This window comes from Oryx dammah, unplaced genomic scaffold (genome assembly GCF_014754425.2).
Source record: "Oryx dammah isolate SB20612 unplaced genomic scaffold, SCBI_Odam_1.1 HiC_scaffold_27, whole genome shotgun sequence".
Lineage (NCBI taxonomy): Eukaryota > Metazoa > Chordata > Mammalia > Artiodactyla > Bovidae > Oryx > Oryx dammah.
The window spans coordinates 108,498,199-108,519,674 of NW_024070211.1; the positions used below are offsets into that span (position 1 = coordinate 108,498,199).

The window sequence follows — 21,476 nt, forward strand, 5'->3', positions numbered from 1 at the left end:
GTGAACATACTATGTATATTTATATTAATACAAACTCCAGACATCACATATATATTTAAATAATTCCTGAACCAAAAATATATGCCAGAAAGCCAGTATTTGACTGCAAGGAGATCCAACCAGTCCATCCTAAAGGGAATCAGTCCTGAATATTCACTGATGCTGAAGCTGAAACTCCAATACTTTGGCCACCTGATGCGAAGAACTGACTCATTGGAAAAGGCCCTGATGCTGGGAAAGATTGAAGGCAGGAGAAGGGGATGACAGAGGATGAGATGGCTGGATAGCATCACTGACTCAATGGACATGAGTCTGAGTGAACTCCGGGAGCTGGTGATGGACAGGGAGGCCCGGCGTGCTACAGTCCATGGGGTCGCAAAGAGTCGGACATGACTGAGCGGCTGAACTGAACTGCTGTGTGCTTCACCCTAGCCCCTTCATCTTCACCTGTGGCCCCCCAGGACAAGAATGCAAATGGAAGCCCACCTCCCTGCCACTGGGCTCCAGGCAGGATCTCAGTCTGAGCAAGAGTTGGGGAGAATAATCTGAAAGGTCCACCTGACCTCCTGGGTTTTTTTCCCTTGGATTTGTCTCTTTAGTACCACCTGAGTGCCATGCTAAGGATGCTTGCTTATAGAAACGTGAATCCTAAAACCAACAGCTGTGGCTCAGATTCGAGCCCCCTCCATGTGTGTGTACACTTTGGGTGTCTTCCTAAAGGTGTTCAGCCCCAGCATTGAAGATTCAGCTTCACCTCTCCTCCTGCTGACAATGGGACGCAAAGATATTTTTAAACTTAACTTGAAAGCATAAAAGTGTTTCTTATATCATCATTCTTGAAAAAAGTTCTCAAGTGTTTTCTCTCATTATAAGAATAGTACATACATTTGGAAAATGTAGAAAATCTTATATTTTAAATTCCTAGAATCAGAAGTAACCAATGTGAACATTTTGGAATATTTCCTTTTAATCACATTTGGCATTCAAAAACTGAGTATCGTACTACATATGATTTAATGTGATTTTTTTTCACTTTTCACTAAGTTGTGAGGATTATCCTATGCCATTAAAAGACATAATTTTAAGGTATGACTAACATACCACCATATAGATATGCATACTAACCATCCAGTTGTTTCTTTTTTACTGTTAAAAAGAGTACTGCATGCATATTCCTGAACTTAAAAATATATATGCTCTTCACCTGCATTCATCAGCTGTGACCTCTTGCAGTACTCATGGCATTTCTTTTACACACATGCATTTCTCTTACACTTGCCAAATCATCTGAAAGTGGGCTGCAGATGTCATTGACACGTCAGCCCCCAAATTTTGGCATGAATATCTCTTATTTTAATTTAGCATTGATTGGATATTAAGCACAGTGGAACATTTCATTCATGTTTTCAAATGCGCTTGTATTTCCTCTGTGATCTGTTCATATCCTCTCCCTCCTTTTGCATTGATGATGTAGCACTTTACTCATCAACATCTATGATGTATGTGAGAGAAAGCTGTACCAGATTGCCACCCAAATGCCACTCACACCTAACAAGGTGCTAGGTGCTGTACACAGGGATAGCCAATGGTGTGTAAGAAATTTTCTCTGTGATTTAGGGTAAGGCCTTGGCTAATGCTGATTCTGTCAGTGACAGAAGTATATTCAGCTCACTGACAGTTAACATTCTGTTTGTGACCAGGGACTACGGGAAGAAGTAACTGAGGTTGAATGGATAAGTATAGTTAAACACCGGAGAAGGCAGTGGCAGCCCACTCCAGTATTCTTGCCTGGAAAATCCCATGGACAGAGGAGCCTGGAGGGCTACAGTCCACGAGGTCGCAAAGAGTCAGACACGACTGAGCAACTAAGCACAGTGCATGTATTTATCATGTTTGGGGTCCGTAGTCAGACACAACTGAGTGCACACGCACACACACACTCACACACGCACACTCTAACTAGTAGGAGCAGAGTATCTTGTCCTGCCAGTTAATTTTTTTTGTTTGTTTGTTTTTAGATGAAGCCCCCAGGAAACTGTGTTGTTGTTGTTGTTGAGTCACTCAGTCGTGTCCGACTCTTTGCAACCCCATGGGCTAAAGCACTCCAGGCTTCCCTGTCCTTCTCTATTTCCCAGAGTTTGCTCAAACTTATGTCCACTGAGTCAGTGATGCCATCCAACCTTCTCATCCTCTGTTGCCCCCTTCGCTTCCTGCCCTCAATCTTTCCCAGCATCAGGGTCTTTCCCAGTAAATGGGCTCTTCGCATCAGGTGGCCAAAGTATTGGAGCTTTAGCCTTTAAATTATTCAAAGATGAGTTTTAACAAATAAAACCACTTGTCCAAGGGCCACTACCTTGATCTATCTTCAGTTGGGATTTCTGCAAAAGAACTCTTTGCTGTCCTGAAACTGCACACCCTGGCTGAGCAGCCGTCCTGGGACCACCTGAGTCATCCTGGGGTGGGGGGCTAAAGGTTTGCTGCAGTTTGGCCTTCCCTCTCTGCAAGTTAGGGTTTGTAATTCTTGCTTCCTCAGTAAATTGTTAGACTACGCACCTGCACTGAATTTGCCAGCAAATAAATCACACCGGGCAGATTTGCAGCAGGCAGTTACAGGTTCATGCCTTGAGCTTTGCACAGCCTCTCCCCTCTCCACTTCCAGGGCACAACTGTTTGTCTTATGGCTCTCTTTTTATTAGTGTAACATTTAATCCCAGGAACAGGGTGGTATTAAATGTCACGCTGAGTTTGTGCAAGGCCTGGTCCTGAGGCTGGAGCACGGCCCCAGGGAAGCAGGCCTCCTGTCTCTTCCTTCGTTTGTCTGCCCGTTTCCCATCCCCACATCGCCTTCTCTCTCTCTACCCTCTTTCCCCATCCTCTTTCCATTTCTTCCTGCCCCCAAAGACAAGATTTGCAGGTGTTGCACCCATAGTTTTTGGAAGCTGTCTCTTATATCTTGCAGACACATTTCTTTCACAAAATCATGAAATAAAGTAACAGAAGGAGAGTACAGAGACCAGGTGGGTCTCACAGTTCTTAGGCTGGTTATTAGCTCTAAATCCCGGGAACTCTGATGAAAACAGCCCTAAACGGGCCAACAAACCCCCGTTTCAGGGACAAAAGTGATCAAATCAAATGTGCTTAGGACGTGCGTTCAGTTGGCCTCTCTGCCATCTCAGAAATCTCCACACCCATAACCACGGTTGAATTTAGCGAGCTGCTGCTTTTGTTCAGAGGAAATAAAAGCTTCCGCCTTTGAAGGCAGTGCTGTGAACAGACTTATCCCAGAGAGGCAGAGGCTTCGCCACCACTGGGCGCCCTGCTCTGCCCTGTGAGCAGCTCTCCTCAGCACTCCCAGGAGCCAGCCACCCCCACCCCACTCATATAAAACCTGCCCGCCTGAGGGAACAGGGCGACCAGCTGGTGTGGCCACAGACAGTTGCTGTCAGTCACCATCTCCCCATCCAGAGCAGGAAGCTGGGACTTCAAGGAGAACCCCCCCAGCCAAGCCGGGCTGCCCCTCTGCAGCTCTGAGACTTGGAGGAGGTGGCTTTCAGGAAATCCATCCACCTCTACAAAAATGTGTTACCTTCTTTGCCCTAGATAGACCTTCAGAGGCTTTGGATAGCACTTGGCTGTTGAAGGCAAAAGGAGAAAGGGGTGGCAGAGGATGAGATCATTTGCATCACTAACTCGATGGACATGCATTTGACCAAACTCTGGGAAATAGTGGAGGATAGAGTCAGACACAACTTAGCAACTGAACAGCAACAACAGCAATCAATTATCATTCTCACTGGATTTCCTTAAATTTTAACTTAAACTGATATTTATTTATGGAATTATATACATGTTATAGTTAAATTTCATTATAGAAATGTCATGGAATATGAAACACCACAAAGAAAAAAGAAGTCCCATAGTTCTGAAATAACTGGTGTTCATAATTTGATATCTTTGTTTCTAACATTTTATATGCTTAAAATTACTCTTCTTTACCAAAATAGGCTCATTCTGCACATACTGTTTTATAGCTTTGTTTTTCTCATTTAGCATTGTACCATAAACTTTTTTCCATTTCATTAAATATTCTTCTATAACATAATTTTATTAGCTACGAGTATTTCATCTTATGAGACGATCATTGTTTATTCATAAGTACTCTATTTTTAGACATTATCTATGATATTTCAAGTAATGTGCTACTATAAATAATATTTAAATGAATACCCTTATGGCTAAATCTTATAAATCCCTGAAACTCTTCCTTAGGACAAAGGTTTGGAAATAGATTCACAACCTCAGTAGATATGAGCATTTTGATACATGTGGTAGCATTATCCACCAAATACAATATGCCAATTTATATTCCAACCCTAGCTCCCCAACTTAATTATGAGTTCTTTGAGTCTCACTAATATGTATACCCCACAGTGAGGGGTAGTGTTGGGTATACAGACAAACCTGTGCTTAGGTTTCTTCAACTGTAAAATAGATATAATAGTACCTACTTTGAAAAAATAGGATTTATCCATAAGGTTTATTTCATGAGGGTTTAATGAGTTAAAGCATGTAAAACCTGAGCCCAGCACCTAACACATAGTTAAGAATAAATGTTAGCTAGTGTAAGTAGTCTACTATATGGGATTTCTACTGTGTAAGTTTTTGAAAGAATTAAGGAAAACCATGTAAATAACAGGCTTCTCTGGTAGTTCAGCTATAAAGAATCTGCCTGCAATGCAGGAGACCTTGGTTCAATTCCTGGGTCAGGAAAATCCCCTGGAGAAGGAATAGGCCACCCATTCCAGTATTCATGGGTTTCCCTGGTGGCTCAGACTGTAAAGAATCTGCCTGCAATGCAGGAGACCTGGGTATGATCCCTGGGTTGGGAAGATCCCCTGGGGGAGGGCATGGCAACCCACTCCAGTATTCTTGCCTGGAGAATCCCCATGGACAGAGGAGCCTGGAGGGCTACAGTCCACGAGGTCGCAAAGAGTCGGACACGACTGAGCAACTAAGCACAGTGCATGTATTTATCATGTTTGGGCCAGTGCTCAACACGTACTAACTAATTAAGAGTAGTTATTGAGAACCAGAGAAGTCTGTTTTAGGGTCATGCAGGTAACTAAGAGGTAGGCAGAGGGTTGAAAGCAGGCATGTAAGAATCAGGATACAGCTTGATGGACATGTTCTAGGATAGAGAAACTCAGGTTGGTCAGGAACGCAGAAAGGCAGACCGGGCAGTGAAGGGGTTGGGAACTCAGGCGGACAGACGGCAAGTGGGGCAGCAAGAGGGCAATGACTAATTTTGAGAAAAACAGCCACCTTGGCAAGGAAGTCACCAGAGACAAGTGTGCTGTGTTATAAGGGATCAGTGTCTAAGTCTGACCAGCCTATGACCTAAAAATAAAAATAAACGAATTGATCCCATGTCTTACTTGGATAGAATACGACAGAACTGCTATGCCCATTGCTAGAGGAAAGACAGATGGTCCCTCCAGGTTCAAGTTTCGCTTCCTGTCAAGGATAGAGAAATCACTCCTATGTCTGCTACAGACTTCGTGTATCTATTATTTGAGATAATTAGGCACCCAAGCTGCGAGCCACCCAGAAGCTGTCCTCCTAAAAGAGATCTTGCTGACCCACACCAGTGCTGTGGAGAAACCCAAGCTGTGGGTGGGGCCATCTTGTTAAAAGAAAATTGAGAGTGAGTTTTTCAGTCATGTAGCAGCCTTGACTACCCAACACTTGACCAAATTGTTCTTTAGGCCTGGGGTTTTTATTGCCTTAGGAAACCCAGGACAAAGAGGATTTCTTATCACAGTGAATTAACTACCCGACTCCTTTTTCAGGTATTGTGTTCACGGTTTCTGTTGAGTGTACATTATAAATGCTTTTCTATTAGCATCTACTTTAAAATGAGCAAAACATGCCAGTAGATTATGGATAAGTTTCAGGTAGAATCTACTTTTCTTTTATGTTTCATGTAGGTCGAATGAAAATAAATGCCAGAGACCCACACATCCTGAAATATACTGCAGTCTCTCTGAGAAAGCAAAGTCAAAGGCCATTCAAAAGCTCTAAAGTAAAGAACACCTTAATTCTGACTGTAAAACGTTTCCCTTTCTAGTCTACCCCCACTGGCATCATGCAGCAATCCCCAGCGTGAGGCCCTGAACCTGATTCTCCCTGAGAAGCAGTCTTGACCCTCTTTGGATATCTGAGTATGTGTGTGCATGCTATGTTGCTTCAGTGGTGTCTGGCTCTTTGCAACCCTCTGGACTGTAGCCCGCCTGGCTCCTCTGTCCATGGGATTCTCCAGGCAAGAATGCTAGAGCAGGTTGCCATGCCCTCCTCCAAGGGACTTTCCCGACCCAGGGATCAAACCTGCATCTCTTACGTCTCCTGCGTTGGCAGGCAGGTTCTTTACCACTAGTGCCACCTGGGAAGCCCTTTAGATGGATCTAATTATTGTGGTTTTTATAATAGACCATTCTAGAAACACACAACCCAAGGCTCAGATGGAGCTATTAGGTGGAGGTAGAAGGGGACGGGGAGCAGGCAAAGCTTATGGTTACTTACCATGGCCTCATCATAATCACCCACCTATAACTTCGTTCATATAGTGAAAGAACTCGGGCCTCTGTCATCTTTAATATTCCAACCATTAATATGTGGTCCTGCCTCTAAATCAATGGGGTATTTTAAAAGTAAGATACATGGAGTGGAAAGTAAGGATGTTTATCTAACTTTGCATAACTTTGCATATAAACCTAAACTCTTGAGTTGGCAGTCATGATAAGAATGGGGGAAAGGCACTGGTTATAGCTTTTCTGAATGAGATATCAGTGGAGATCTTTTCACATTGTGCTCTCTGACAGTAGGAAACATTCAGAATTCTGAGGTTTAAGGGGAAAGCAGAAGTCACACTGACGGTTTAGAATATAAATGAGTCAGGCCTTAAATATAGGATTGAAATGAGACTACTCTGAGTTTGCTTTGCTTAAAAAAAAAGGTAAAATTTTCTGTACAAATGTATATAGTCCCCTGCCCCACAATCCCCACGTAGCCTGTATATACATATTTCTGAAATAATCAAATTTAATATGAAGAATCCATAAAAGGAAAGCATGAGCAAAAGTAACTATAGGCCACAGTCAACTAAATTCTCATGATTCATTAAAGAGCCATCAAAATACCCCATCAGAGCTAAACTATTGGGGTGGCAACTTGTGCGTCTTCACATCACCAGTGAACTGCTTGGAGCTTTGGCCTGCAGGCATCATTTCTAATGGGAATTATGCAGGAAGAAAGAAGTACAGAAGGGACTGGAACTCTTGATTCCATTGTTTGGCGAGATTCTTAGGAAGGTGTTACCTGATGATGGAGTGATTTTTTTGCCTGGGATCCAGACTAGGGCACAAGGTTCTGGCGGAATAGACCTACTTGAGCACACTTTGTACATGCGTGATGCGCCATCTAGTGGTTAAGTGAGGGGGCAGGAGGAGAAGGGGAGGACAGAGGATGAGATGGCTGGATGGCATCACGGACTCGATGGACATGAGTCTGAGTGAACTCCGGGAGATGGTGATGGACAGGGAGGCCTGGCGTGCTGCGATTCATGGGGTCGCAAAGAGTCGGACACGACTGAGCGACTGAACTGAACTGAACTGAACTGAACTGAACCTTAATGAAAAGGAAAACGGTCTTTTCTGGTCCCTGGTGTCTCCAAACTCTCCACCACTTGATTAGAGCAACAGGAGGTTTGATGCTGTAGGCTATTTGGGGGGGAGGAAAACAATCTGTTTTCTCGGAAGCCATACCTTGAATTTATATTAGGTGGTGGCACGGGGTCGGGGGGCGGGGGCAGGTAGAAATACTGATATTATAGTAACTGTGCAACCCAGAGGTTGCAACTTGGCAGTGTTTGGCCCACAGAGTACTTTTTTATGTTTTAGTTGATGGAGATATAATGTTCACAATGTACTACATAGATTTTCAGTATATAACTTGATACATTTTTACATTTGTAAAGATTTACCTATAAATAATCTTCATAATTACCACCTGAATCAAGATCAAGAATGTTTCCAGCATCCCAGCCACCTCCCTCCTTTTCCCTCCATCAGCCCTCCCTCAGATATAACCGCTCTTCAGAGACCTGTCACCATAGATTTGTAATGATATCATTAAATAGACACTCCTAACCCTAACCTCCAGGAAAGGGCAAAATCCTATAATCACCATTTTAATAGTTTGCCCCAAAGGGGACAGTTTTCTCATGAGAAACATTTCGTGGCTAAACAGAGGCTCTGTTTCCTGGGTTCACTGTTTTTCAGAATCCAGGTGGCATAATATCTCTCTCCTCAGTCCCAATTCCTCATATGTTGTTTTTCTTCCCCAGCTTCTCACTGAGAGATATATCCATTTGGTGCACTGATTGTATTTTCCCAAGTGTCTCTGCAGGCAGCCAAGTCAATTTTCAAAGAAATCCATTACTTCTGAGCGGAATCTCAGAGATGCCACTGACTGTCATGGCAAAACCTATGAATTCTGATGCAGCATTTCCAAAATTAATGTGGGTATCATGTCACCAGCGACTGCATGACACTCTGTTCATAATAAGCCAAACAAACTGTAATGGTGAGAAAGGCTCTCAAACCCATAATTCAGCAAAGGTTAATTTATAATGCGTAGCATCACACAGTCATTGTTGCCATTTCTACAAGACCTCTTTTTGTTCAAATGAAACTAAATTCCCTCTGAAGGTCGACATGTTTACTATGTCAAGAAGCAGAGCTGGTTCTGAAATAAAACTATTGTGATTATTCCAGAGCTGTCTTGTGCATATCTATTTGATTACTGAACTAACACACGGTCTATCAGCCAGCAGGTCCAGCGAGCAAATTACTTCCCAGTATTTTGCAAGGTGCTGAGATAGAAAAAATTGAGATAAAGGAGTCCTCTCTCACTATCCAGGAGATGAACTTTGTTTAGACCTGTTGTCCTGGGGCCCGCAACCTGGTGTAAAAAGAGATGGCTGCCTCTTTACAGGCATGATCCTAACTTATTCCTTTTTACAAAAAAACTTGTGTTTTTTTCCTAATTATTTGTGATGGATTTGGAAAAGTGAAGAATGTAAAGAAGAAAATACAGGGTTTCCCTGGTGGCTCAGTGGCAAGGAATCCACCTGCCAGTGTAGGAGACATGGATTCAATCTCTGATCCGGGAAGATCCCACATGCCGAAGAGCAGCTAAGCCCGTGCGCCACGATTACTGAGCCTGTGCTCTAGAGCTCAGAAACTGCAACTACTGAGCCCACGGGCTGCAACTGCTGAAGTCCGCACGCAATCAAGCCCAGGCTCTGCAACAAGAGGAGCCCTCTCGCTGCTACTAGAGAGGAGCCCTCGCTTGCGTTAACTAGAGGAAAACCCGCGCAGCAACAAAGGCCCAGCACAGCCAAAATAAATAAATAAAAATTTTAAAGAAAACGCAAAACTCCCCAGTCCACCAAAGAAAGTCCAACATGGCTTTGATTAATATCTTCCAATGAATTATAATTCTCTTCATTTTCTCTGTGTGTATACACAAATATATATTTGTCTTATGGAGTTGGGATATTACGATTTTTATCTATCAAAAGAAAGCCTTGAAACATATTTACCACTTTGAGTGACTTAATAATTTCTAGAATTTCTTTATAATTTTTAACCACTCTGTTATTGGAAATTTTCATTGTTTGCTGTTATACAAATTTAATGCCTATTATTTTAATTATTTAATGCCTATTATTTCTACCATAGTTTATAGCTGGAACCTCCAGAATAGGGTTAAATGATAATGGTGATGCTGACTGTTCCTGATTATAAAGTCAATAACTCTGATATTATGACCACTGCTGAGTTGAATTGAATAAAAATCATATTAAGTACTTTGAGTTCCAGATTTTAAATATCAGCAATGGGGAATTGAACATTGCCAAATGTCTCTTAGTGCAGTTGAAATAATTAGGTTTGTGCCGATTTGGCCTATGGATGTGTGATCATTTTATTAATAGATTTCCTAATGTTGGTCCTCTTCCACCAGAATGAATACTACTATTATATCATAGAGTAATGTACTCTTAATGAATTGTCAAATTAAATTCCATACTCTCAATTTTAGGATTTTAACATTCACGTGTGTTGAGCATTGTTCTTGAGAGGTAACTAGTGTGGCAGGATGAGAGTCACACTCTGTCTCATTCTGGTCTGTTGAATGCAGGTTAGCTGAACTGGACATAGACCTGTTTTTCTAGTATTCATTCTCCATTTTTTCTTTATCTCTTAAGTCGATTTGTTTTTCCTTTTGTGAATTTACTAAGTACTTTTCTTAACTTTTTTCAAAGCACTCATCACACTGTTATATTAAAATGCTCTGTATATGTGCCTTTTGCTCTTGGACGAGTGGTCTTGCATTCAAGAGTTTTCCATCATTCTCACTTAGTCAACAAGTGCTGTCCACCTAACCTCTCCTGTAGGGTCCTGGCAAAGCACTGCAGTGACAGTTGGTAGAAATACACTTAGATGAGTTTTGTTAACCCACTGAGATCTCCAAACCAGCCCAGCACTCAGGAGGAAGGCAAGGAACTAGAATAATTCCAAAATCTGTGACTGCTGAGCTTCTGTGTGGCAGCACTATGAGTCCAGAAGGCAAAAATCACCTTCCAACGGCTTAGGAGTAGACACAGCCGGGATGAGTGTGACGCGCTGAGACCACCATCCTGTATCCTTTATCTGCCCCACGTGGCTGCTCCGTCCTAGTCCTGATGGTGGATAACAGAGAGAAGCAATTGCTTCAAACACTTCGGCCTGCCTTAAGTACATACTCTTAAAACTAAGTATACTCGGTATATTCTAATAATTAAAAAAAAAAATCCTTCCAACACTCATCTCAAGACATCACTTCCGTATAATATCTTTCAGTTTCCAGTTCTTAACCAGGAAAAGGCTTACAAAATATGGACCCAGCCCAAAATTAAGGCTCTCCTTTGAGGCTATAAACCAGTTGAGGACAGGGGTTAGGTCTCATGTATATGCCAACTCTCACTATGCTAGGCATGTAGTTTAAACTTCACTGGTGTTTCTGAAATTAATTGCTCCTTTTTTCTTGCAATGTAATGTTACTAAATGATGTTCCTCACACTTACTTAAAGACACAAAGCAACAAGGACAGTACAGGCCTTTTAACAAGTAATGAGAAATAGAATCAATCAAAACCTGTGATGAAAATTAATGGAAGAAATGACAACAAAAGTGAAGAGGAACCTAAGTACTCCATTCAAGCTAGAATCCTAAGGAATGTGATGCCACTGGTGGAATCATCCAGCTGATGACTCTTAGGTGAAGTACTTAGCTTCCAGACCATCCTTGCAAGGGAGCAGTCAGTGGGTATCACTGGCTTCATGCTTCTTTGCAGTAACTAGAGTTCCTTTGAAGGCAGTGAAAAGTTGTGTTCAATGATTACTTTCTCCTTTTCCTTAGGGTGTTAAATACCACATTATTTGAAAGTTGGGAGATTGTTGGACCTTACCCTTCCTGGTGGGTTTTTAACCTACTGCTGTTGGTAATACAAGGCTTGAACTGCTTCTGGTCTTACTTGATCGTAAAAATAGCTTGCAAAGCTATTTCAAAAGGCAAGGTAAGATAACACTCACCCTTTCTAATATGTCACAGAAAATTATGGTTTGGGGTTCTTCTGAATCACCAAGAACATTATTTATTATTTAGAATTTCATCAAAACTGCTTTTTCTTCTTCAAAGTTTAGCATAACCTCTTGGAAACATAATACAAATTTTCATTTTCTCTTAGTGATTTTTTTAAATGTAGTATTGCTTTGTTGACTGATCTGCATTGCTTTGCTGAATGATCTGCATTCATAATTTTAGATTCATGGAAAGACATTATTTACTGTGTTCCTGTTCTCCCTTTCTCTATCTCCTTTGGTCCTTCTCTGATTATACTTATATTAAACAGAAATTTAATAACTCTTATCAGAAGTGTTACTTGATGCATTCTGACCATTTATAACTTGCCAGTAAATATTTAGTTAAATCTCTTTGGATAAAAATGGGGCTCATAATAAAGCATCCTGGGCCTCAACCCCTCTGTGTAGAGCAGTGACTTTTCTGGAACATTCTCTGCAACATTTTCTTACTTTCGTTGTTTGTTCTCTTCTTTCTGCCCACCTGGAAGTCTGGGAAGTGGAACCCTTTACATGTAAGTTTCCCACCCCTCTCTCTCTCCATCCTGGCTTCCACGTTAGCCTTTTGGAGCAACACTCTGGTGCTTTTGTCTCCATGCATATTGTTCTGTCTAATCTGTTGACACTGCCTAGAGGCTCTAACCAAGGTGTGGCTCCCACCAGCTGTGAGGGATGCTAGGGACAGCTCAGTTGGTGCCCTTTTGTGTGAGCCTGCATTCTGCTAAATTTTGCATGATCCAATAGAGAAAGAAGTGGATTTCTTTCACTGGTGTTCAACATTGGTTGAAAAACAGAAATAGACCAAAGTGAAGTAGGAGAAGCAGAACTAAGCTGAGGAGAGGATCAGCATGATCCAGCAGGGAGGTCTGAGCATCAGCTCTTTGCCAAGCCTGCCCTGGGCTGCAGGACAGCGCCTGACCACTTTGTCCTCCGTAAGCACCTGCCATGGGGGCTCGGGGCATCGAGTCACATAGTATGAAGCCTATACTTGGCATCATCTCCTATGTAAATTGAAAATAATTAGAGCAATGAATTGTTTAGAAGCAAAAGTTTGTCTCTTTCTCTATGACCTCCTACTCTAAAATGAGCATGTATTTCTACTAACAAAAAGAACAACAACAAAAAGCCTCTCCTGTCCTCATTTGCATACAAATTGCACAATACTGTCAATATGATAATGGTAACTGAAAATGCAAGGGGGCCATAGATTAGATAATTTGTGGCTTATTGCACTGCTATTTCTACCAGGTATATTGTCTTCTCTTGAGCTTAGTCCTTCAACTTTTCAAGGAGGCAATCAATTTTATTCCAGATCTCAGGCTTCAAAATTTTAGCCACGAGTCATGGGCTTTATATTCCTGTGCGTTATTTTAAGATACTCTAAACTGTTCCTTTCTTTGAAGGTAACTTAAGTATAAATTTTTTTCCAAATGCAATTAAAAATAATCTTACTAAGCATGCAAATGTAAATTAATCACTCTTTGAAACTGGAGTTTTCTTTCCCATTAGCAGCTTAATTTACGACTAATGGATTGCTAAATGTAGTGGAGCTTTTATTTTAATGCTGTCTTTGTGACCCATCTTTTAAGTTAAAGTATCCTTATAATCCAGTCCTTTTGGTGTTTCAGTATCTAAATCTTCTTGGAGATGGTCCTTGTGAGCTAAGTCTCATCTCAAGGGCCATTAGAGTGAGATCCATTTTTACATATTTACTCAATCATCTCTGCTTAGGCTGGAGCAGCAGTCCTCAGTTCTCACCTTCTCCCAAACCCACCCCACCTGATAGAGGTGATAATTGTCCTGCAGGAAGCGGGGCTTCTCAGGTTGGGAGTGCAGTGGATTCCAGGGTTTTCCAGTTGGAGGGTAGCAGTGACACAGAGAGAATGAGATGTAGGAAATCCCTCAGTTCATTCTGAAATGCTTCCCAGGAGACTCTGCCAGCTTTTCAGCCCAGCTCTTAGAGAATCGAAAGGGACTAGATTGGGAAACATTCTTTGAAGCCAAACAAGCCACCAGGTCCCTATTGCCACTCAGTTACTCAGGGGTGTTAAGGCCTGTTGGGATAAATGTTCACTATGTTTGTAGGCATAAAGTAGGAGGTACAAACTATTTTAATTTAAAAGCAGTAGAGTATTTCCTTAATTTCTTCCTATGTTACCTCCTTATGAGACTATATGGTTTTTTTTCATTCTTTATGGAAATGTATAGACTTATATCCTGATGCCAAGTCATCCTCATGACTGGATGAGTCTAAATGGAGGATGGAAGAAGTCTGGAATGATGGGAGTCAATTCATGATGATCCGGTCACTAAATTTTTCTTGGGAAATATTTTAAACTATTCCTTACCCAGCGAGTACCCCCAGTGCCTCCTGCTGCCATTAGTTGTTATGTTGTATATAAAACAAAATTTCTACTTAATTCTAGCAGACAGAAAGACAAATTAAATCATACAAGAAAACATTAAAAAGCCAAATAAGAATGATGTTTTAATGATCAGAGCTAGTACATATCTCCATTATGTAATTGAGAGCTGACTCTAAAGGATTCTCAGAGAGAATGTGATCATCAAAGAATAAGTAGTTCTATTTGTACCAGGTTCCTATAGTGCCATTCTAGTAGTATGATACGCTATTTTGCCAGCAAGAGTGGGGTTCGGTCTAGTACATTCTAAATATCCAAAGGTAACTTAAGGAAATCAGCAAGGCTAACCCCCTGTGATGCCTAAGTCCACCTACATTCCTTGATCACTGACTTTGTTCTGAAGTCTCCAATGAAGAGGAGCGTATTACTCTGGCAATGTTCCTATCCTGTTTGACTTTTTAAATACTTAGATGTTTTCCTTTATGTATGATTGCATGTACTTCTGAGCATGCTATACCTTTATGATTTCTTCAGAGCCGGCTGCACTCACCTTCTTGTGTTCCACAGGTGTCCAAGGATGATCGAAGTGATATTGAGTCTAGCTCAGATGAGGAGGACTCGGAACCTCCAGGAAAGAACTCCCATACTGCGACCACCACCAATGGGACCAGTGGTACCAACGGGTATCTCCTCACTGGCGCTTGTGCCATGGATGATTAATTACTCAAAACTACAAGTCCCAAACAAAGTGAACTGTTCATTCCTGGAAGTATTTAATAAATTGCAAATGCAGTTCCTTTCATAATCTCTCAGCACCAGAAACAAAAATTAGGATTATCAAAGCATTTTGAATAGTGCACTGCCATATGTCCTGTCTGTGAATGAAGAAGAATTACCATTCTGTATGTGTAGGCATGCTTTATGTAATTGACACAAGGGAACGGTATTTGCATTTGTACTGTCTTAGAATATTATTTATTTTCTTTTTGTATTTGTTTGTAAATCTGTGGACAAAAGAGGGTTTCCTCACTCTTTTTACTCTCTGGGTTCATGACGGTGAGGGAGACACTCCGTTGGCTTCTACCCCTTTCTTGCTGTGACCTAGTCCACTAGGAGCATCAGCTTAATTGGTCACTTAGAGCAAGCAAAACCCAGTGCAAGATTCTCGTGCAGCTCCAAATAGGTTTGCTCTCTTTGTGTCACAATGCCCATTCTGAAATGGCCTATTCGGTCTCAAGTGACCTTTCTCCCAGTGTAAAGTTGAAACAGGATGAGCTCAGTTTTGTAATTGTCATTTTTCATGGTCAGTTGGTGGTGGTGGTGGTTTAGTCGTGAAGTCGTGCCCGACTCTTGTGACCCCATGGACTGTAGCCTGCCAGACTCCCCTGTCCATGGGATTCTCCAGGCAAGAACACTGGAGTGGGTTGCAATCGAACCCCGGTCTCCTGCACTGCAGGTAGCGTCTTTACCAACTAAGCTACGAGGGAAGCCTTTCATGGTCAATTAGCTGTTCCAAATAGAGTGTGGTTATTGGAGGACTTAAAATTGTTTTGTATGTATTAAATTGCTTTGGAATAGACTTCATTTCTTGCGCACACAGCCAAAGTTTCTTCAGTGAGAATGGTAGCTGGTTGGGGATTAACTTTTTAGGTTACGGAGACTTTTTTTTCCTTTGTTCTCCATTACAGGGTCAGTGCTCCAGCTCTGAAGGAAGACTTAAGTTCATGGTCACAAAGAAATCAGTCTTCCAACTGGGAATTTGTCCCATGACCTGAGAATAATACAAAAGAGAGCAGCAGATTTCAACCAGGTTTTACCACTACCCCTTTAATCAGTGCAGTCTTCCACTATGGTATGAAAAAAAGAAGCTAAGTATATTTGGGGACAGAAAAAGGGGACTTCCAAGAGTTGCCAAAAGTCACCTCTAGTGCAAAGCACATTCCTGCAACCAGCTTTCAAGAAAGCACCCTATCTAGTATTTGATCTTGTTTTTTTTTTTTTTTTTTTTCTGGGCAAAATAAAGCCAGTGAGAATAAGACCATTTTACCCTTTGTCTTTTCTCCTTAAACATAACCCTAACATAACAGAATTTCCTGTTACTAGAAACTGAGCAGTGTTACACTGTAGGTCCTTTTGTCTGCTTCTTTGAACGACTTGTTCATTTTCCAGGAATTTTTGTTCAAATGGAACTATTTCCAGAAAAAAAAAAGCAACAAAAATTCTACCCAGTAAACGAGAAAGACTACTGAAAAAATAAGTGTCTGTCATCTCCTACAGGGCAGTGTTATTTACGTATAGATAAGAAAACCATACACATAAACCAAAGATTTTATCTCTTTTCTTCCAGCTTTTAGTAAAAGGGAATAAAAAGTTATTATAAATACTTATTTCATAAATCAGGAAGACTGTCTCCTGAAACAAAGAATCCAAAACCACAAAGTGATATCAATGTGCAGGTCAGGACTAGTGAAAGAGACAGCAAAGTACTAAAAAGTGCAGTCCTGCCCAAAGCCACTCACATTCAATTCAATTTTTTTTTTAATGGAAGTAAAACTCTGTGCCCACAATGTGCACCATGATTGCTAATTGTTAAAAGAATGCTCCCAAACAAAACCTCACACTGTAAATGTTAAATCTCTTCCCACCTATTTATAAAATAATGTGTTTCTTGTATGGTCCATAGTAATAATTGAAGGGCCTTAGAAATATGTCTCCTTTTTTGTTGACGAAATGGTATAATTAACTCTTCTTGGAAAACCTTATTATTTTATTTCACAGAACAGGGGTATGTCTAGGAGAGTAATTTATGGATGGTCAAGTTGTAACACCAGTCATTAAATATGAAAAGTACTTGTCAAGTCATCTAAACATCTGCTAAAATGCAGATATATAAAAAGTAAAGCAGCAATCATGTTATAGCTGAAAATTTTTGATAAGGTGAAAATGTCTTCTCAGCTAAAATATGGAACAGAAGAAAGCCTCGTGCCTTGCTTTAGTATCTACAGCAAGTCCTCTGATGGGTGAAATAAACCAGAAAGCCACAATGTGCTTCTGTTTGGGTCATTTGACACTCTTTAGTGTAGAAGAATAACTTCAAAAGATCTGCTTGTAAATTAAAGGTTTAGAAGACTTGCATGACATGAAGAAAATAGCCTGTCCTTAGCAAAGACATCTGAACATCTGACTTTTGTTCTTCCCAAAAGTCACTTAGAAGGAGAATTGGGAATTCTCAGAGCCTCCCTGACCACTGACAGTAACAATGCAGTCTTCTATGTATCAATACATTTGTGTTTCATTTTGCATTTTAAGGCAAAGAGTTCTTTTTGATTCATCAAAATGGTGTTTGTAGGTCTTTTGAGATAAAGAATAATGTATCTCTGTCTGCCGCTCTCCCATGGTGGCCTGATAAACCTGAGAGAGAAAATCTGTGAGATCTCTTATCTTCTACCTGTGCCAGGCCATAGCTTTGGAAGTGTGTATTGTAATGTCAGCTGTAGGTTAGTAGGAATGTTGTTTCCCATTAATTGACTTAGCCTGTCCTGGTCATATTCAAATCTTCCCAAGGTACAAAGGGGTATGTAGGAAGGAATCTAGAAAAAGTAATATTTTATTCTCCAATTCTATAGCTTCTCTAGACCAATTAGAGGGAGAGAAATGTAGAAATTGAAGTAGAATTTGGCCTTGGGTCAATAAATGATATAAAAATGTGTGATCTGTGTATGTACATGTAGGTTTCTCAAAAAAACATGATAAAACCAAAACATCACTGACTCATCCTTATCCATACTCTCTTCATGAAAACCATCTACCATGTGCAATAGAAACTTTCCACCTCCCTTTGTACTGCCTGTTCACACCATCTCCACAGCTGAGAGGGGAAGACTCCTTTCAGCCTCTTTGCCTCAGAGTTCAGATCATGAAGGCCCTACAGGTCAGCATCTAAGTAGTCCCCATTTCCAAATTAAGTGTTTCAAATGTTGAGAGTAGGGGAGCAGCTATCCATATTTTGGATTATTAAAGTAAGTGTTGAGGAAAATGCACAACATTTCTGCTTCACCCAAGGATTTTATTAACATTCAGATCCTGCTCGGCTGCTGGACAGATGGTGTCCTGAGATACCATCAGATAATGAAACAGGCATCTGACAAAGATGAACTAGGAAGGAAGGTAGACTCTCCAAAGTAAACAAGCAATTGGGTGAGAGAAGTAACTCTTTAGTGGGATAAAATTAGGTCACCTGTAGCCAAAATAACAGGTAAACCTGAAAATGTCCTGTTTTGTTGCCAAACTTTCATTCTGAGTATTTGACAGAGTTTGAATTTGAACAAACTGCACACTTGCACCTTGGGTAGAAAGGGTCTGAATTTTCCACTCTGTATATTTCAACCTCATTGTTATTTGGGCTGAAGTAAACCATATTTCATTTCAGCACACCCGAGTTTTTAAAAAAGAGCTCTTCCAAGAGAACTTAAGGGACACCCATGAGCTGTTCATGATTTTTGCATTGGTAGTTATTTTTGTCCCTTACTTGGAGATGTTAATGCCAAAGTTGCCTGAATATTTGAGCATTTTTTCTTAATTTGAAGTATGAAAATTATACAGAATAGTTACAAAGGTATTAAATAATTCTCTTTATTAGTATGTCCTATGATATCATTGTGTCCAAAGAGGTTTCAAGAAATTCTTTAGAAGTAAGAGATTAAATGTTTACATTTCACATGCTATTTGAGGTCTTAAGATTCTAATTAGCTTACTTTCCCCCCCCCCCTTTGTCTTTGGCTGATTCCTGCTTTGTAGATAAACATTAGTAGCCCTGAAATGTTTCTAGTGTTCAAATAAGAAAAAATCAAATCAGATCAAAGTCTGCACCAGTGTCCTATCCATGAAAGGAGTACTGTCAATCACAAACAGTTCATGCAAAGTGCAGCAGGATATTTTTTTAAGTGACATTACTGTTGTCCTCGTAGGTTTAAATTTCTCTTGGTAAAATGAAATTGTACCATTTTCAAATTACCAGATAGTGACTAACACTGGTTCACTGTGGCCACAGTTTAATTCTTCCCTTTTAATAGTCTGGAAACAGGCCCTGTGGTTTGTATTTGCATGCATGGTCCCCTCCCGTCCCCTAGGGGGCGATCAGTAGATATTAAGGAGGTAATGGACAAGTAGATGTCCACCTGTCCACTCTGTGCTCTTGAAATGCCTCACATATGCTCACTGGAAGCATACCTGATGCTGTTTTTTGTGGAGAAAATTGTATTAAAGAACATAAAACATTATAAGTAGCTATTAATAAGATCTGTAATCACCCAAAAGAGTACCTTAGTCTTTCCAATGTGAGTTCAACCTGAAGCCTTTGAATGGAACACATGACCAAATGTCCATAAGCTAAGCTCCCCATCCAATCAAAGACGTACAAGTCTCTGCGAGCAGATGACACATAATATGATGTCTCCACAAGACTAGACATCTCAAGAGTGCCCAGGAAGGAATGGGAAGGGACTGTTAGCCTAAGATCTAGCTTGCTTATCTTTCACTCACCTTTTAAATCTGGAACTCATAATAAAATAAATCTAAAATATTGTCTCTTATCTGCTATCAATTTCCAAATAACCATTGGATCAGTTGTGTATCACACTTCCTTCTCTGATTCCATTAAAAAAAAAAATATTGTGCCCATATGAGCCTGTTTTCCTCAACACAAGTCAAGGAGAGCTTGGCTTCTTATTTTGGTATGTGTTGCATGGCCTGGAAACCAGGGAATGACAGCTGTTGGTGTGATTTCTATTTTAAGTGAAAATTAGGTTTTATAGAGACAATTTTTTTTTTCTTTTGGATCTACAACAGTTTTTTTAAACTGTGATTGTAAATCTGCCCTTAAAAAAAATAGGGGTTTTTAAAGATTGGTTGTCAAATAGAAATTCACCCTGTAATAGGAACAGTTATATGGTGATTCTGGAACTTTAACTTTGTGCTTCATTTATTTAAATATGGAAAATAGCCTCCAAGTTTGATTTCCCAAAGTTTCATAAAGCCTCTAAGCTCATGATTTTCATCTCCTTTTTGCCCACATGATCAGTTACCTCCATAGCCATTTGGTGTCATGCAAAAGGGAGGTGGTTAGTTTGGGGATTTGATTTTTTTCAACTTGCAGTGAGAAATAGGATAGGTGACAAAACCTTACTTGTTAAGACAGTTCAGTGCTTGAGCATCTCTGTCAGAAATGGAATGATGTACTGTTAGCCAATTAGAATTATTTTATGTATTGTTCCTGTATTTTGCTGATTTTTATATGAAAATATAATTATTCATTCTTGATCTCTGGAAGCAGTCATTATTATGAGGATCATTTTACTTTGAAAACACTTTCATAATAAAGATAAGTCTTAAGAGTACAGAGTAAATGCCCTTTTCTGTAAGCACCACTGAACTTGTATTGGTAGTGTGCCACATCTTCCTGGACAAGATTCATTTCAGTGTTCACATCATCCTGCAGTTTTCCTGTAAGCCTCCTCAAATCCCAGTAGTCGCTATGATTACGAAAAAGGAATGTAGTATTTATACGTTATATATATATATTGTTATAGGTTATTTTGTCAAGAATTTAGCTAAGCTACTTGATGGTGTTGTTATCTCAGCATCCATTTTGTTTGGCAAACAGCCTGCAGGGACCATAGCTTGACACTAGCCCCTCCTACTGGTGCATGTCCTGAGTAGCAGCCCAGAGTCACAAGCAAATGTAACTCCCTGATATGGCTTCCCCAACAGCCCTTGTGATCAACAGTCTCCCGCCTCCCAGTGCTTTTGTATGCCTTATGCATCCCTTAGGTAAGACCCACGCTCCCCAAGGCAGGGGGCTTACCAAAACCTCTTTCTTTTGGCTTGAACTGACCGACTGGCCATAGCCCAGGGACTCCAAGGCTCTGCACCCAGGCACCCTGCTAAAGGCATGTGCCCCAGATCCTGTCTCTTTCTCTCTGTCTGTACTCTGCCTGACCTTCCTGTGTGGCCCCTCCTGGCGTGCCATGTACTGCCCCCAGGACCTGTGACTAATAAACCTCTCTATTTCAAGTTCTCTTGTGGTCTGTTGGACTCTGTTGTTGGTTCACCATCCAACACCCTGTGCTCCACTTAACAAAGGTTAATTTAGCAGACTTATATGTATATGTTGTATGTACATATATAACATATCTATGTTATAATATCACTTTGACAATTAAGATATAAAAGCTTCAAGTTAAATTTTATATAGTACTTCATTCTGAAAAACTAGAATTTACAAAGTTATCCGTTCAAATATATCAAACTGTACTGATTTTTTCCAAGCAATAAAAAAGGCACTTAGGATAAACAACACAAAGCCCAACACACAC

The 21,476-nt window shown here is 40.6% G+C and overlaps 1 protein-coding gene across 3 annotated transcripts in view; it reads left to right on the top strand.

Annotated features, from left to right (window-relative positions):
• CERS6 (ceramide synthase 6) overlaps window positions 1–21,174 on the top strand; it is a 314,768-nt gene extending 293,594 nt beyond the window's left edge. The window contains exons 9-11 of one of the 3 annotated variants that reach the window (XM_040229272.1): window positions 11,520–11,676; window positions 12,232–12,255; window positions 14,671–21,174. In XM_040229272.1, coding sequence (XP_040085206.1) covers window positions 11,520–11,676; window positions 12,232–12,255; window positions 14,671–14,823 — 334 coding nt within the window. In that variant the 3' untranslated portion in view covers window positions 14,824–21,174. The remainder of the gene's footprint in view (window positions 1–11,519; window positions 11,677–12,231; window positions 12,256–14,670) is intronic. The other 2 variants (XM_040229274.1, XM_040229275.1) reach the window with 2 other exon arrangements.
• Window positions 21,175–21,476: the final 302 nt, after the last annotated feature.